This window comes from Zychaea mexicana (assembly GCF_025766255.1).
Source record: "Zychaea mexicana strain RSA 1403 chromosome Unknown BDB00scaffold_8, whole genome shotgun sequence".
In the NCBI taxonomy this organism is placed as follows: domain Eukaryota; kingdom Fungi; phylum Mucoromycota; class Mucoromycetes; order Mucorales; family Lichtheimiaceae; genus Zychaea; species Zychaea mexicana.
In genome coordinates, this window is record NW_026516671.1 from 416,850 (window position 1) to 433,689 (window position 16,840).

Here is a 16,840-nt window from a genome sequence, read left to right on the forward strand (position 1 = left end):
AAAGGAACAAACTCTCGGATTGTCATCACCATCACGTGTCAACATTAACAACAGCAAATTTTCCTTACCGGCAAAGCAGTATTGATTACTGTATAGATAAATATTGGAAAGCATAGTTTGAGACCTGGAAGAGTAGAGAAGTAAAAGAAATCAGAAAAAAAAGTGAATCTTGTGTTATGCGAATAAGCTATATATTGAAAAAATGAAATATACATCATGGAGTGGGAGAACAATGTGACTTTGGGTTTGAGGGAGGTGGGGGGGGGGAGGGGGCGCAGTGGTAAGGGTAGGATCTGGCATGGTGAACGGACTCGAGAGAGCAACCCTGCGTCGCTAGATATAGTCGAGAAACAGAAAGCACCAGCAGAGATATGTACCAGCCTCGAGAATCGGATACATCTACAGCTTAAACATCCTAGCCAGAACAACCCACCCCACCTTTTCAGTACCCAAGTATATATGCCTCTCTCTTGTCTTTTATCTTTCGAGTGGTAGAACGTAAGAGACGAAGGATTTTGCAAGAGTTTCTATAAAGACAAAAGTGGATCGTAAGGCCTGATTCTGATATGATCATGCAAAACGCTCAGTGCTTTTATAAAGACGCACATGTTCCTAGTGACGCATGGAAGACTGACGTCGTCCACCCTCAACCTTTATATTACATCACGCAACATCACCAAAAACAAAAGACTCACCAAAGAAGAACACGGTCTTCCACACCCATCCACACTTTAATACTTGATCTCCCATTCTATCTGAATGTAAATGATGAAAAGGACAAGCAAGTCAAGGCACAGCAATTTTATTCTATTTTTCACGTCGCATATTGGAAGTATCAGATAAACAGACGGCATATAGTGCCACCTTTTTCTTTTGCATTGACAAAAGCCTAACATTACTCGTAAGGGAGGGGAGTGGAAAGGGCGTGTGTTGTAGAAAAAGTAATGCCACTTGTACCCGGGTACGAAGTTTTCTGATGTAGTTCATTTGTCACATCACGTGAGTCTACTACGCAGTAATAGCGGTTGTATGGTGTATAGCATGGCGATCACCGACCATGAAAGAGGATGAGACGCCAAGAAGCGCCTGCTTTGAGGATATTTAAAAGTGCTTCCCTTACACAATTTGTGCTCAATAAGCATGTAAAGACAACAGATGATGCGTGTGCATGTGTGATAGATTCAAGTGGGTGATAAACAGGAAGGTCGCAGGTGCTGGGCCCACTTTTTGTTTTGCTTTTCTTTGACATGGGTTTTTGGAACGTGTATAAATTCGGCATGAATCTTTTCTTATTTTCCATTAACTGTCTTTCTTTCCACACACAGACACACACACACAGACACACATACTCATTACTGTCTATATATCCTCCAATGTCAACTTCACCTAAAGCAGAAGCAGAAGCAGCACCAGCAGCAGCGGCAAAAGAAGACCATCACAAAAGAGATACGTTGGTAGAACAATACAGCCATAATGAAGAGGAGCATGGTCATATCCAGTTGCAACGGGTGGTTGTGGTGTCGATCGATCCAAACTCGGCGGAATACGTTTTGAATTGGGCACTCAACAACTTTATTCAACCTGATCAGGATTTGGTAACAGAAACCACTGTCGCATAATACTAGTTTAGTTTTTGTTACTTTGACCGGAAGCTATATCCCTGACACCTGTTATAATTTCTATAGGTCGTACTCGTACATGTTCGGGTCTTGGACATTCCTATGGCACCCTATGTTGATTCCACTGGTTATATGGACGATATAGCCGAGGAACGGAAGGAGGAAAGCCATGATTTACTCAAGACGTATGCCAGCAGGCTTTGGCACAAGCAGGTAAAAGCAAGGTAGCAGGAGCAGCATATTTTCCCCCGCGCCAAGTCACTAACCCACTTTGGATTTTCCCAATTCAAAAGATCGCGTGCAAGGCCATTTCAATGATTGGCGATCCAAAAGCCGAACTTGTTCGCAAAGTAAAGGATACTCATGCTGATGCTCTAATCATGGGCTCACGCAACTTGGGCACGATCAAAAGGTGAGACAAAGGGAGAAGAGGGCTCCACTCCATTCATGCAAACATTGAACTTGTTACTGATATTTTTTATATATACAAAAACACAGAACGTTGTTGGGAAGTGTGAGTGACCACTGCGTTCACCATGCACCGTGCGCTGTCATTATTGCCAGATCACCTGACGATGAAGACAAGTCGTCTCGTCGTAGATCGATCTTGTCCCGCATTACTTCCTCTTCCTAAATGACACACATTGTTTTTTATTGCTTACACGCTTCACACTCTTGCTTCCTACGTAATAATCATCCCCCACCCCGCACACACATATTGATGTAGTTAGTAAATATACATACTCTCAGTCAATTTTTTTATATATATTAATTCTTTTTCCAATAAAATAAAGGCGTACTCACTTTTTCTCTCGACATGCTTGTTGGAATTCTTGCCATTCTTTCATACACTTGGAACGGTCATTATTATTTTTCAGTAAACATTCCTGCAAAGGTTTGTAGTCGCAGCTGACATTGGGTGTTGTACCGGGCATATTTTTTTTGACAGAGAGAGCGAGCGAGAGAGAGAGAGAGACAAGCAGACGTTTCAGCCTTAACAAAGCTATTAAGCTGAGCAACAAAAATTGTTGTTGTTGTGGCAATGTGTCACCTCGGGTCTAGAAAACATTTCTCTCGTTTCTCTCCTGTACAAGAGAAAAATAGCTGCACAGCAATGCACCTCTTGTACATAACAGATACATGCACATCGCATTCATACATGGTGTGTCGTGTAAGACATTGAGACAACTAAGCTGCATTGCATCGCTTTTTAATAACACTGTGGAATATGTATAAAGTGCGACTGTGCGTTTCTCTCAAGTGGTGATATACATCCACACCTCCGCCTTTCCATCACGATATCTCCCCCACCCGGGCACCAGCTAATATCCACATGCACAGACACTATGTGCATTTTCATTCAAAAGAACAAGAGAAAGACGGTAGATAATTTTTTGGTTTGTTTGTGGATTTTCAAAGGATGAAAAAAAAGAAGCGATTCGCGTTTTTTCTTTATTGGAAAAGGAGGTATGGGGAGGTGTACCGGGCAACAAGGAAGTTCCAGCGGCGATTGAATTAACGGAATTAGAAGCACTTGCGGTGGACGATGGAGGGACCAGATTCGTCGTACTCTTGCTCTATAAAAAGATACAGAAAGAAAAGAAAATTAAATACCGTGCTGTCGTTGCGCATAGACGCATGCCGAGACTTACTGCTGATCCACATCTGTTGGAAAGTGCTATAGTGAATGATAGAAAGTAAATAGTAGTGTTAGCATCCATCTCTTTCCCCATTGTAGTATACACATGGCAACAGCACAAGCATACGTGCTTTTAAAGAAAATACAAAGTCAGAGCCAAGAAAAAAAGAAAGCAAATGTCTTACCTGAGGGATGCCAAGATGGAACCACCGATCCAGACAGAGTACTTTCTCTCTGGAGGAGCGACGATCTTGATCTTCATGGAGCTTGGGGCCAAGGCGGTGATTTCCTTCTGCATACGGTCGGCAATACCAGGGTACATGGTGGTACCACCGGACATGACAATGTTGGAGTACAAGTCCTTACGGATATCGACATCACACTTCATGATGGAGTTGTAAGCGGTCTCGTGGATACCGGAAGATTCCAAGCCGAGCAAGGCAGGCTGGAACAAGGCTTCGGGGGCACGGAAGCGCTCGTTGCCGACGGTGATGACCTGACCATCGGGCAATTCATAGGACTTTTCCAAAGCCGAGGACTGGGCGGCAGTCTGCATCTCCTGCTCAAAGTCGAGGGCGACGTAGCAGAGCTTTTCCTTGATGTCACGGACAATTTCGCGTTCGGCGGTGGTGGTGAACGAGTGACCACGCTCGGCCAAGATGCGCATGAGGTAGTCGGTCAAGTCACGACCGGCCATGTCGAGACGCAGGATGGCGTGGGGAAGGGCGTAACCTTCGTAGATGGGGACGGTGTGGGTGACACCGTCGCCAGAGTCCAATACGATACCGGTGGTACGGCCGGAGGCGTACAATGACAGGACGGCCTGGATGGCAACGTAGAAGGCGGGGGCGTTGAAGGTCTCAAACATGATCTGGGTCATCTTCTCACGGTTGGACTTGGGGTTCAAGGGAGCTTCGGTCAACAAGACGGGGTGCTCCTCGGGGGCAACACGGAGTTCGTTGTAGAAGGTGTGGTGCCAGATCTTCTCCATGTCGTCCCAGTTGGTGACGATACCGTGTTCAATGGGGTAGCGCAGGGTAAGGATACCTCTCTTTGACTGGGCTTCATCACCGACGTACGAGTCCTTCTGACCCATACCAACCATGACGCCCTGGTGACGGGGACGACCGACAATGGAGGGGAAGACCTGTTGAATAGCAATAGCAAAAAAGTTGAGTCGTCTTGTCTCTCCCTTTCTTTCTCTCTCTCTTTCTTTTTGCTCCTCCTGTCAACAACTTCCCAACACAGCACAACCTAAACCCAACTATTTTGTATATAAACTCAGCCCCAGAGCAGCTCGCCCATCATCCCAACCGTCATCATCATCATCATCATCTCAATCCCTCTGGACGTTCTCCAAGTAATGGTGAATGCAAAGAGAGAAACTTACAGCACGGGGGGCGTCATCTCCGGCGAAACCGGCCTTGCACATACCGGAACCGTTGTCAATAACGAGCTATTTCAAAGAGAAAGACAAAGATGAGTGACACTGTTCGCGTAAGATGAAAAGTCTCTTTAATAAAAAAAAAAGGTTCAACGCAACAACAATCATCTCCCGGGTCCATTGCAATGATGTTTCCTCGCACACACATACACAGACAGCTGTGTATGTGATGAGCAAAGGGGAGCAGGCTGTTATTGGAAGAACAAAGAAAAGGCGCACAGGGTTTCTTTCTCTCTCACACACACTCTCTCTTTTCTATTTCACTGTCTAGAAAAAAAGCGCGTAGGGTAGACAAGCAAGTGCAATATAGCGGGGAAGCAATACTTACGGCAGCAACTTCGTCTTCCATGATTATTTAATGTAAATGTGAGTGATGAAGAGAGAAAAGAAAGAGATGTCAGGTAAGAACCAGAGAGAAAATAAGAAGAAAGGAGGAAAAGCTGGGTTGGACGCGAAGGGCTGGAATTTAAAGGAGCCATGACGATACGGTTACAGTGACGCAGGCAACTCAGAGAGCTTATCATTGGGTCCTTTTTTTCAGTTTTGGGATTATAAAAAAAAAAAACTCAGCCCTGTATTTTTTTTTTCTTTTTGAACACCACCCACCACGCGCGCGCCATCTCTCTAGAAAGAAAGAGAGTGTGTGTGATGTGAACCGAGACTGGTGCCTTGCTCTCTTTCATTATTATTTTTTTCTTGGCAAGCCCAGTATAGCGAGAGAACAGGTTGTTTTAAAAAGGGAAAAAACAACAACAACAGCGCTATAACAAACAGACACGTGAAGTACCTCGAGATTGTTCTGTTTCTCGCAGCAGCAATAGGGACTAGGGGTTGCCGCGAAGTGTGTGATGTATTGTATGTGTGTATGTACATGGCATAGCATATACACTCTGCTGCAATAGCGTACACAAGCAAGCAACGCATTGCGATAATAATAATGAATAATTATAGAATGCGACGCGTTTGAACGCTCTTCCCCCAACCCCCTCCAACGGTCTTTTTGAAAGAGATAGAGAGAAAGACACCCTTATTCCTGTCTCTCTGTAAAAAAGGGGAAGAGACAACTTGGATAGACGTGTGCTAAAGGGATCAGGTGTAGTAGTAGTAGTAGTAGTAGTAGTAGTAGTGTATAGTATCCCTCGTGTATGACAATCCCAAAAGGCAAACTAGATCTTTTCAGTTGGTAGCACACAGCGCAACCAACCTCACATAATATAATGCATCCCTCGTGGATAGAAAAGAAATCCACTGTCCGCCGCAGAAATGTGTTAAAATATATGTATATATATTACACAGCTTGACTTAACTGAGTGGTAGTAGTAGTAGTAGTAGTAGTAGTATGTATGATAGTAAGAGTAGAGGTAGTACTAAGTGATTATTAGGTGAAGGGAGTCAAGAGAGAGAGACAGACAGAATAGTTTTGACTTCTTGAACACACACACACACACACAATGATTGACCCCTACACATCGTCTCCTTCCCTTGCTGGGGTCCTTTCAATCCGTCGGATCTCTTTTCAATAACATGCAGAGTGGGGTGTGTATAATAGAGACTCTCAGGGTTTCTTTTTTTTTTCTTTACTCTTGTTGTAAAACCCGACACTTTCCCCAGAATCTATACAAAAGAACCAAAACAGCTAAAGAAACCCCCTTCTTCTCCTCCCAAGATACTACACACACATATACCCCAAAGTACAAAAAGGCTCCATTCTTCTTTCTCCTCTTCTTTGCTGAAAAAGGATTCCTTCTCCCCACCCACCACTCTCTCTTAGTGTGTGTGTGTGTGTGTGTGTCCAAAAGGTTTGTTTTTTTTAAGAAAGAAGAAAGGACTCCTTTTAGACATAGGAAGGTGGTATCTTGAGTTGATCAGCCGGTAGCGGTTCGAAATGATGGACATCAATTCCGCGGTTATACAGCTCTTGTTCATAAAAGGGAGGCACCAGACGATGTATCAGGTCCGGTCGGATCGATAATTCTAAATTGAATGATAGTAATTAGCAAGCATTCAAAACACCAGGATGGTGGGGTGGGCCAAGGAAACGAATGCCAAGAAGAACAAGTAAAGGGTTCATGATAACGGTACCATGTTTGGAGAAATCAAAAAGAGGTGGCAGGGGTTCCCCGTTCGGTAAACGCGCCGTGGGGTCACGAAGAGGATCGAAAAATGGGTGACACAAGGCTTCAATGGCACTGACACGGTGCTGCGGATGATACTGTAGCATTTGTGTGATCAGATCGACAGCTGCCTCGGGTGCACCGACAAAGATCTGCACAGGGGGGACAAAGGTTAATACACTCTTTTTCTTAGGTATTTATATGGGAAGAGAAAGACTAATCTCCCACCTTTGACAAGGGATGGGGTTTGATCTGCGGAAATCGATGCTCAACATAACTGGCGTTCATGGCAGCAATCTCTTGTTTACTTGGCGTGCCTAGAATCTTGATGATTTCCACCAGTTGATCAATGCCACTGTCGCCTGGGAAAAACGGCTGTCCAAGTAACAGTTCGGCCATGACGCACCCTGTCGACCAAATGTCAATGTTCAGTGTGTAGTTCGTTGCACCAAAGATCAGTTCTGGCGCACGATAGTACCGTGAGCAGATATACGACACGTTGGGTTCACCTGCGACCAATATCTTGGCACTGTCAATAATCAACAAACGTCATTGTCATTTGTCAGCAAATAAAAGGCACCCCTTTCCTGGGTGTTGTTTTCATTATTAGACCAGAATGGTTGTCCTTTTTTTTACCTGCCAAAATCGCACATTTTGCACACCCCTGTTGTCGGATCAAGTAGTATGTTTTGTGGTTTAATGTCTCGATGACATATGCCAAGTGAATGGATATAAGCGAGTGACCGAATCACCTGATACATGTACACACGAACCAGCATCGTCGGCATCGTTTGCTTCTGCTTGGCATAGTGTCGTATGGCGCGGTACAGTGTGTCGGGTACATATTCCATCACCAGATTGAGATATACTTCATCTTGCTGCTGATTGAGTGAGCCTCTCTTGTTCTTTGTGCAGAAGAAACACATGCAAATTCAAAACTGACCTTGTTCTCAACTTGGTTGTAAAAGTAGGATTTTAATCGACACACGTTGGGATGATCCACTATCCGCATGATTTGTAATTCACGATTCTAATCATTAAACCGTGAGACACACTTATTATCTTCAGTCTCACTAAACTTAACAACAACAACAACAACATACCTTGAACCGTCTATCCTGAAGCACTTTTTTAATTGCAGCATCCTCGTTGGTTTCCAACAGGCGCGTTTGATACACAACGCCGAAGGATCCATTTCCAGTAACTTTTTTGTTGACATACGATAGTTTGATCTGTTTGCCTGATTTGGCGTCTTTGGCGACAACTCGGACTGTTCTTGCTGCTGCTGCTGCTGCTGCTGATGTATCGGTTGGAGCTATATAAGATATACGTATATATATGTTTTTTTGTGTGTGTGTGTGTGTATGTATAGATATGAAAATGCCATTGTTAGCTTTAAATCAAAGATTCTCCTTTTCTCTCAACTCCATCCGTATTTTAAAACGACATTAATGGAGTATAAATTTTCACGGTCCCGCAATCCGTCCCACCATCTATCTGCATTTATTCTCTTTAACAACACACACGACACCTTGTTCAATAAAAGGCATCAACAGGAAAATTAAAGAGAGAGGAAAAGAAAAAAAAGTGAGTTATTGTTTTTTTTTTCTGTTTTATACATGCCTGACATGGGACAATGGTTATTTTAAAAGGAATTGAGTGCAGATCGCGTCTTTTTGTTTCGTTTATGTGTGGTGTATATAGAGAAAGAGATAATAATTCTTAATGGTGGGGGGGTCTCTCTCTTAGTTGGAAAGGTGTACTATCCCCGATCCACACCACACACAACCCGCCCCCACCACTTTACCCAAATTAGATTAGGAAAGTGACGTATCAAAGGGAAAGTTCCAAACGGTTAAGTTATGAAATATTAATTATCCGTGTCCATGCATTTTAATTGGTGCTTTTTTTTTTGTTGCTAGCTCTTTTCTCTCTCTTTTTATTTTAACTTCCAAGACGTCTTTTCAAAAATTCCAACACTGCGCCTGTCCCTTGATCAAGCACTGCTGGCCGTGGAATACGGAACCTAGAATAAATAGAGAGAGAGAGAGAGAGAGAGAGGGAGAGGAAGAAACAACATGATAGGTCAATAAAAACATAATCATTACTCTCTCTCTCTCTCTCTACAATTGTTTACCTGTTGCCATACAACATGAGTTCTCGGATAGTTCCGATCCGTCCGATTTCCGGTGGCAAATACGCAATATCATTATTACCCAAATCAATGATTTCCAGCCCGTCCAACGTTTGGGGCATGATCTTGTCGATCCTGTTGGTGTTGGCCTTCAATGTGCGTAAGGAGGGAAGATAATCGCGCAGATTTTCGGGTAGGCTTGTCAGTGCATTGATACTGATGTCGAGTTCTACCAATTGCGGAAACACCATCTGTTGCTGCTCCGTGGTATTAGCAACAGAAAGCTGGGAAATTCGACTGTTTGTGATGGATAGCGTTTTTAATGAATGGAACACGTTGTTGTCGGTGGTGGTGGTCAGCGTTAATTCCTTCAGACGGTTGTGGTCTAGCTTGAGCGTGACGAGGGTCGTTGTTAGTTGACAACTGGAGAGTGGCTGTATCGGTATGGTCTCGAGCATGTTGTGCTGTAGTTGCAGTGTTGCTGGGTTATGACCCGATAGCATGGATGGCTCCAAGTCAGAAAGCTGTTTTCGAGACAAATCCAATGTGCCACTTGGGCGTGGTGATTGTGGCGTAGAGGATGCTGCTGCTGCTGCTGCCGATGGCGACGCGGGGGAAGAGGAGACTCCTGTTGACAAGATCTCCTTGTCGCTATTATCACCAGGATTTGCTGCAGGTACTCCTTCTTTTTCCTGGTCCTCGGCAAGCACCAGTTTCGATCGAAGCGATTCGATTAGTTCCGCCATGCTTACATTTCTCGGTGCTGAGCGGAGCGGGTTGCCTTCCCAGCTGAGCACAGCCAAGTGTTCCAATTTTCCCAAATCGGGCCGCAGCATACGCAAATGGTTGGCACTGACGTCAAGACGTCGCAGGCCCTGGAGCGTTAACACAACATCCGGTATTTCGGAAAACAGGTTGGATGACAGGTCCAGTGTTTGTACGCTAGGCGCTTTTGCCATTACTTGCTCTAGTCCATTAGCGTCCTGCGACAGCTGGTTATATGCCAGCAAGAGCTCTTTGAGTTTAGGGAGCGAGATCTCTACTTTTTCTCCTTCAACGATCTGCGTCAGGCTGTTTTGTCGTACATCCAGACGCGACAATAAAGGTAATGCCACTACGATGGATGATCTAGCACTATCACCTGTAAATAATGATAATTTAGATTTTGTGTTCAACGACCTTTTCTTTAAAAAGCTTTGTCGAATTTTACCTCGGAAAAGCACACGCAATTGGTTTTTGAACAAGTGCATTTCCTCCAACTTGGTCCACTTTTGCAAATGATGTAGCGCTGGCAATTCAACTAGTTGATTTTCGTTCAAATACAGCTTGCGTAACTTGACCAGCTGTCCAATACCGTCGGCGACGTTTTCGATCTTGTTGTCGTTCAGATGCAAGATCTCCAACTGTGACAATCGCTCAATGGATTGCGGCACAGCAGTGAGTAAATTGTGGGATAGATCCAAATCGCGTAACCGTGCGCCCAGATCATAAATCTGTTCTGGGAATATCTCGATTTGGTTATGTGACAAGTGTAGCACTGTCAATTGGTGCAGTTGACGTAACGATTCTGGTAGCTTTTCCAATTTGTTGTTCCGAAACTGTTTCATGCATGATAATTACTTTTCATATCAGTTCCTCCCACTCGGCCTACCTTTTTTTTTATATATTCCCCGGGGTATTTTTATCTGCCATCCCCCATCCACTTACATCTACCAAAGTCAAAGCACCAAACTCTTGTCCGATCCGTTCGTCGATTTCGGTGATAGCATTATCTGCAGCGATCAACTTGTTTAATTCGGTCGAGTCATACCATGCATCATCTGTGGAACTAAAATCCACCACGATCTTGTTTGGATCCACATGATACCTAATATTCATCATCATCATCATCATCTCTTATTAGTCATCCTTTTACTGACTATAGGCAAAAGCTCTTGTCGCGCCACCCCCAACCCACGCTTATTGTGCATAAAAAACAACTTACATTGACCAAACCTCATCAGGTACGCGATCGAGATTACGATTAGAAAGATTCAACTTGCCCGAGGATTTCGCTTGATGGATCACCGTTTGCAATTTCAAACTAGCTTTGTCGTTTTGCATACCAAACGGATCGCTGTCGTCATAAGAATACCGTTCTGCACCTGTCATGACTCGGATCTTGGGTCGTTCCTGGTGTTTGTCCATGGAGGAAGAGGAATCACTTGTCTTTTTTCGTTGGGCAGCCACGGCTCGATGAGCTGCCATGAATGCCCGGATTCCTTCAGACGCTTGAGCTTTGCTGTTTCTCTTGTTGACAGTAGGTTGTTGCTGTTGTTGTGGTACAGGAGAAGTGCCAGCTACATTGACAGGTCGAGACTTTGGTTGTTGTTGTTGTTGTTGTTGACCTGTTCCTCCTCCTTGTTGTCTTAGCATAGAAGCTTTGGTGGGTCGAGGTTGGAGCGACGATCGCTTTTGCATATTCTGTCACTTTGAGATTAGCAAAGAAAAGAGAGAGAAAGAAAGGAAGAAAAAGGAATAAAAAAGGTTGGGGGGTGGGTATAAAGGTGAGGGCCGTGAACAGGGAGTCGGGTATGTGTGGTTTATTATAGTTTGAGTGGAAAAAGAGGAGTGAAGGCAAGAACGCGAGAGAGAGAGAGAGAGAGAGAGAGAGGCATCGGGACATCAAAACACAGTTGTTTTATGTGTAACATCAGCACCTAGACATAAAGTTCATTTTAGTCCTTTCACAGTTGCCATTGCAGATTATCCCGTGGAAAGACAAAGGCCCTGTCTATCTGGATGAGTTTAGGAGCAGAAATCCAGTACATGATCGATGGGCACCGTTTTCCAGGCCTTCCGGCACATTCACAAAGAAGGACCGGTGGAAATAGAGCACTGAGAAGAAGAAACGGAGCCATGCCCAGGATAATGTGAAGCGGTTCCAAAGCGTTCATGCAGTATTTTTTTTTGTTTATATATTACACGGCTCATATTTTCATGTGTGTGAAGGGAACTAAAATGCCAGAGTGACTGGTGCTGCTCATATATATACACACCACTCCACCCCACCCCACATCATCGCTTTTATATTCTTGCTTACGTTTTTTCTTCTTTCCCTTTATTTTTGTTTACTTACCTTTTCCTTTTTTTCCTTTTTATTTCTTCCATCCCGTCCGTCAATGCTCACATCATCTGCTCATTATTAAGACAGACGCCAAACACGATTTTTCTCTTGTTTTTTACTTTATATCCTTCCCTAAATGGAGCAGCACCATCTCGCTTCTGCTAGTGCAACAACTTTGCCACTGACCAGTAACTACAGCAACAACAACAACAACAACAACAACGCCGTTCGTACCTCAGGGCCAACCGAACACGACTACTATCCTTCCCCTGACCACTATCGCAAACGAAGCTACAACCCATTGACGATCGACAACCCATATCTGAACGTATTGTCGCTGATCGATGTCACATATCCGCCACTTATCTGCTCGACATGTGATAGGGTTGCTACCAGTGCCAACGAGAACCGAAACCATCACATCATAGCACATCATCAACGCACCCATCGAGGATCATTGTTGGGAAGAGCAGCAGCAGCAGGAGGAGGAGGAGGACGTTGTGGTCGCCGTTATCCATGCCTGCATCCACACTGTGATCGAAGTTTTGATTCGCGTACCGCCCTGAGATTTCATTTAAGTCGCTCGCATTTGGTCAGACAAGCATCACTTAAACATCTTCGGCCAGAACCGCCATTTATGCGCTATCCGTTGCAGCCCCCGCTCGGCTCGTTTACGTCTTCTTTCAAACCTTCCATCCTGTTTCATAACAACCTCCATCATCATCATCATCATCAACATCAACATCACAACCATCGTCAATCAAATTCGTATCTTGATCAACAGCAACAACACACTTGTACAGCTCCGGCTGTTAATGATAATGTCGCTGTTTATTCATCTTCCTGTTTATCCTCGACCGCATCTTCTTCTTATTCTACCGTAATATCCTCTAACGTGTCGTGCTTTAAAGATGCAACCCAAGAACAACAGCAAAACAAAAAATCAACATCGTCTTCGTCATCAACTACAGGCGGATCATCTCTGTCCTTTAAAATCCATACCGCCAAATCATTCGCTACATCTTCTTCTTCTACAGTATCATCCACTGCAGCAGCTGCAGCAGCAACAGTAGGTACACCTACACCTACGAGCACATCAAGTACTTCTACTACAACAACGACGCCACGTCAAACTCTTTCCCGGACTTCCGAAGCATTAATAAATTCCGTCTACCATCCGCTCTACTGTCCTTGCTGTCACGAACATTTCCCAAAGAAAACAAACGTCATAAAGCACGTGGCTGAAGTGCATCACGACCAGGAACCATACAGTTGTGTCTACTCTGATTGCACCGCACATCGTAAACACTATGCCACACGCGATGGATTGGTGTATCACACTTTGCGTGTTCATGATAACAACAACAGCAACAGCAACAGCACTGATCAAGACAGTAAGAAGGATAGCCACGAGATGGATGGCGCGAATGGTCGGGTCAAGCCACAGCAGCAAGAGAATGAAGGAACAGGAGGAGGAGGGTCAAGACAAGGACACCATCATCACCACCATCTCCCCCACCTCCACCATTACCACCATCGTCACCATCACCAGCCAGCAGCAACAGCAGCAGCAGCAGCAGCAGCAACAGCGATCATGCCAAGCAACAGCAATATATCCACTTCTCCACTGCCTGATGTTCGGTGGACAATTCCTCGGTAGTTAGCGACTAATTTATGCACTCACACACGCTGCCACTGAATCTCTATACACACACTAAAAATATACGCACTCTATACAAAACAATCCAATTTTGGTTCAACCCCCCCCCCACCCATTTGTCGTCTCTCTTTCATCAACAACCCATTCTTTTCCGCGAGAATAAAAAAAAAAGGTTTGAAGGAAGCAATTTCTGATACATGTTTACAGTGGTCTGTGATTTACATGGAAATCAACACCAAAAATTGACCAGAATAAAAAGTAGTAAAAGATATATATAGTTATTTAGTACAAGGGAATTGAGGTTATTATAAGTAAATAGAGAGAAGATGATGTACAAATATCATTGAAGTTATCGTCTCTTCTCAGTTGGCTTAGTGGTGGTATTGCTGCTACTCGGGGACTTGGCTACATTGGCCTTCCCTGTCGAGCTAGCAATAATTTTCTATCGCACACAACGAGGTTAGTCTCAAGTCTCTCATCATTCGTTTGGCGTATATAATTTAGTTACCTTGATAATTTCCTCCATAATACCGATCCACTCAGGTTCGTCCTTGTTCCAATCCTACAACTCATAGGTTATTGAGCTTGAAATAGTTTCACTTTAACCTTTTCTTACCTCCACACCACAGTCTTTCACCTGCTTCCGAAAGATTTCCATCCATGTTGACTGCACATTTTTAAAGTGGCTATTGTTGGCAATGAATGTGGGATCAAAGGCGTGGAAATTCTTGAGCGACGCGGTCCCTTTCTCTAAATCAAAGTATTTTTTCAATGCTGTGGAAACAGACTATTAGCGTTTACGAAGCTTTGTAAAAACGAGGGCGACTTATTAATGCGCTAACCTTCTTGAAAAGGATCCTTCTTCGTTGTTACGGGAGTTGTCATGGTAATTGTAGTGAGGAAACCTGCGCGTTTTCACTCTAGAACCATCCATTGTCACCAAATGGAAACATCAGGACATAGTGGAGCGGCATATACGATGCGTGCAAGGAGCTGATACGACGAAGAACATTAGCACGATCACGAATGACAATGTCATGCTCGCGTGCAGTGCCATCCACGGTGCGTTCAACAACCATTGCCACCACTTCAGGGTAGCCCTGCTGATCATAGCGACGGCCCAAATCGCTTTGCCGGATGACAGCTTGAAGGGTTCCAAGTGGTTGGTCGCCAAGAGCTTCAACAGCAGATACGAAGGTGCGTGCCAAAGGATTTTGTGTTTTTCCATGACACCTTGCAGCAATTGGATCGTCTCACGAAGAAGCCCGGAAAACAAACTCGTACGCCTTGCCAGTTGCTCCTGCGTATCCGCGAAATAGATCTGCGAATAATTCGCTTGCGCCTGGTTGTCGGGTCTCAGTGCACCAACAGCATGGTACATTGTACCATTGATACGGTAAGTGGGCACGCCGCCAGCGCCACTTGCTAGGACTGGATCGACGTCACCACCAAGAATGGATGCAAATGCAAACATACTGTTATATGCCCTAATGTTGGTGTGGAAGTTGACACTAACGGAATTATTGCGATCACGATTCGTTAGGAGGTCGCGAAGTGGAGCAGGAGGAGCGCGAGGAAGTGGCAATTGAATTTTCCCGGAAAGACAGCAGAGACCAAAGCGAGGATTGCGTACGGACGATGCCTTGAGCTTTTCATCCAACCACATCAGCGCACCACAAAATGGACAACGGGAATCCATCCGCGGCAACACATGACGATGGAAGGAGTCGCCAACAGCATAGCATACGTTTGGCCCAAAAACGTCTTCTGGATCGAAGGGGACTACGCGCGCAATGCGGTATTGTGCCCCATGCTCGTGCTGGACATTGCTCGGGTTAAAAGGGCAGAGGCGGTGGGTGCGGCGCGTGTGTGTTGGTGCCCAGCAACTGGTGCAACGCGTAACTCGTGCGGTGGTGGTAAGAGTAGGCGTAGTTGTTGAGGGAGGATTGGCAACGGTGGGAGATGGTGGTGGAGGCGAGGCAGCATCGACGGGAGCAGGCGACGGAGGCGAGGCAGCAACAAAGGGGGGTAGTGGTGGTGGCGAGGCGGCGACAACAGGAGAAGTTGGTGGAGACGAACTGTTGATGATAGGTGCAGGTGATGGTGGCGAGGTAGTAGCTATAGGAAGTGTAGGAGGAGGATTGTCAGTAATCTTCAGCGAAAATTGCATTATCACCTAAAATAAGTAAGTAGACAGTACCGCGGTTGATAGGGTTAAGTGGGCATTCTCGATGATTACGCCGACGATGGGTGCTCGAGCCACAGACGCAAAAGGTAGGCGCAGTAGGGTCTACAGAAACAAACTATCCGTAGCTTTCAAAGTAAGCAAACTGCTGCTGCAGTAATATTTAAATATACATGGTTAAAACATACGTTGCCTATTCTACGGCGAACATTGCGAGAATGCACTGGACATGGCACATTGCGATCTGAGCCACAGTGACAGACATGATCGGTTGATTGCTTTGTCGAGAATTGTGCAGAAAAAAATTAGTTAGTAAACTTGAAGCTTATTTAGAGTAGTTTGTCAGAATCCTGGCAAATGGTGAAAGATGCTCAACGATTTTCACAAAAACACCTCAAATGTCATTGATGGCAGATGAAATCAAGTAACACACCTCTTGGGAACTCATATTGAGAAATGCAATATAGTAATAGTCTAAAAAGACGAAGTTTACCCAAGTCTCTCAGGAATGTGTAGCATGGGTGTTGCAAATTGAAGTATTCAAAAAAGGATAGTGCTGGGATTGAATCGTAACGACCTCTCTCTCTTTCAGAGTAGAGATACTGCTGCGCGTTAAATTTTACTACTGGGCAAGGCCGAGTTTCCAAGTATAGCCGCCATGCTTGTGAGAACATCACATGTACATATTATCAGCCATATAGAACGCGCATTGACAATATAGTTTCGTCAACACAGGGCTATGGCCGTAAGTAGTATCATAGTTGCCCGCTCGATACATAATTCTTTATAAGAATAGGGGAAGAGTATCTGGTTTAGCATTTTCGCTCATCTCGCCCTACTACTGTTTACGAGTTTAATGTCATGATCATATCAGCGTGCCAATCGCACATTCCAAAAGCATTGCTCTCTACCATATTTAGTATGAATATCTTCCAATGG

At 44.6% G+C, this 16,840-nt stretch overlaps 6 protein-coding genes across 6 annotated transcripts; 2 read left to right on the forward strand and 4 right to left on the reverse strand.

The window, feature by feature from the left end:
* Positions 1–1,191: 1,191 nt before the first annotated feature.
* On the forward strand, positions 1,192–2,445 carry BDB00DRAFT_803589 (uncharacterized protein). The gene is made up of 4 exons (XM_053122035.1): positions 1,192–1,595; positions 1,686–1,832; positions 1,913–2,031; positions 2,118–2,445. The coding sequence occupies exons 1-4, from the start codon at positions 1,248–1,250 to the stop codon at positions 2,251–2,253; spliced, it is 750 nt and encodes a 249-aa protein (XP_052983943.1). The 5' UTR covers positions 1,192–1,247; the 3' UTR covers positions 2,254–2,445.
* A 698-nt stretch (positions 2,446–3,143) lies between these two features.
* On the reverse strand, positions 3,144–5,051 carry BDB00DRAFT_756387 (actin; the record flags this gene model as incomplete). Its single annotated transcript, XM_053118902.1, has 5 exons — positions 3,144–3,196; positions 3,272–3,297; positions 3,444–4,405; positions 4,649–4,714; positions 5,031–5,051. 5 exons carry the CDS (start codon positions 5,049–5,051, stop codon positions 3,144–3,146), a joined length of 1,128 nt encoding a protein of 375 aa, XP_052983944.1.
* A 1,485-nt stretch (positions 5,052–6,536) lies between these two features.
* On the reverse strand, positions 6,537–8,366 carry BDB00DRAFT_881590 (kinase-like domain-containing protein; the record flags this gene model as incomplete). Its single annotated transcript, XM_053128089.1, has 7 exons — positions 6,537–6,676; positions 6,785–6,968; positions 7,045–7,345; positions 7,453–7,694; positions 7,760–7,846; positions 7,920–8,080; positions 8,348–8,366. 7 exons carry the CDS (start codon positions 8,364–8,366, stop codon positions 6,537–6,539), a joined length of 1,134 nt encoding a protein of 377 aa, XP_052983945.1.
* A 351-nt stretch (positions 8,367–8,717) lies between these two features.
* On the reverse strand, positions 8,718–11,543 carry BDB00DRAFT_586569 (uncharacterized protein). Its single transcript, XM_053117951.1, has 5 exons — positions 10,935–11,543; positions 10,658–10,817; positions 10,161–10,548; positions 8,954–10,091; positions 8,718–8,842 (listed from the first exon to the last, which is right to left on the reverse strand). Exons 1-5 carry the CDS (start codon positions 11,408–11,410, stop codon positions 8,761–8,763), a joined length of 2,244 nt encoding a protein of 747 aa, XP_052983946.1. The 5' UTR covers positions 11,411–11,543; the 3' UTR covers positions 8,718–8,760.
* Positions 11,544–12,366: 823 nt separating this feature from the next.
* BDB00DRAFT_747947 (uncharacterized protein) lies at positions 12,367–13,413 on the forward strand (the record flags this gene model as incomplete). The annotated part of the gene is made up of 2 exons (XM_053118570.1): positions 12,367–12,853; positions 13,130–13,413. Coding segments are annotated over 2 exons (771 nt in total), but the record flags the coding sequence as incomplete, so codon positions are not given.
* A 513-nt stretch (positions 13,414–13,926) lies between these two features.
* On the reverse strand, positions 13,927–14,893 carry BDB00DRAFT_925785 (uncharacterized protein). The gene is made up of 4 exons (XM_053128818.1): positions 14,559–14,893; positions 14,333–14,490; positions 14,225–14,278; positions 13,927–14,158 (listed from the first exon to the last, which is right to left on the reverse strand). Exons 1-4 carry the CDS (start codon positions 14,599–14,601, stop codon positions 14,066–14,068), a joined length of 348 nt encoding a protein of 115 aa, XP_052983948.1. The 5' UTR covers positions 14,602–14,893; the 3' UTR covers positions 13,927–14,065.
* Positions 14,894–16,840: the final 1,947 nt, after the last annotated feature.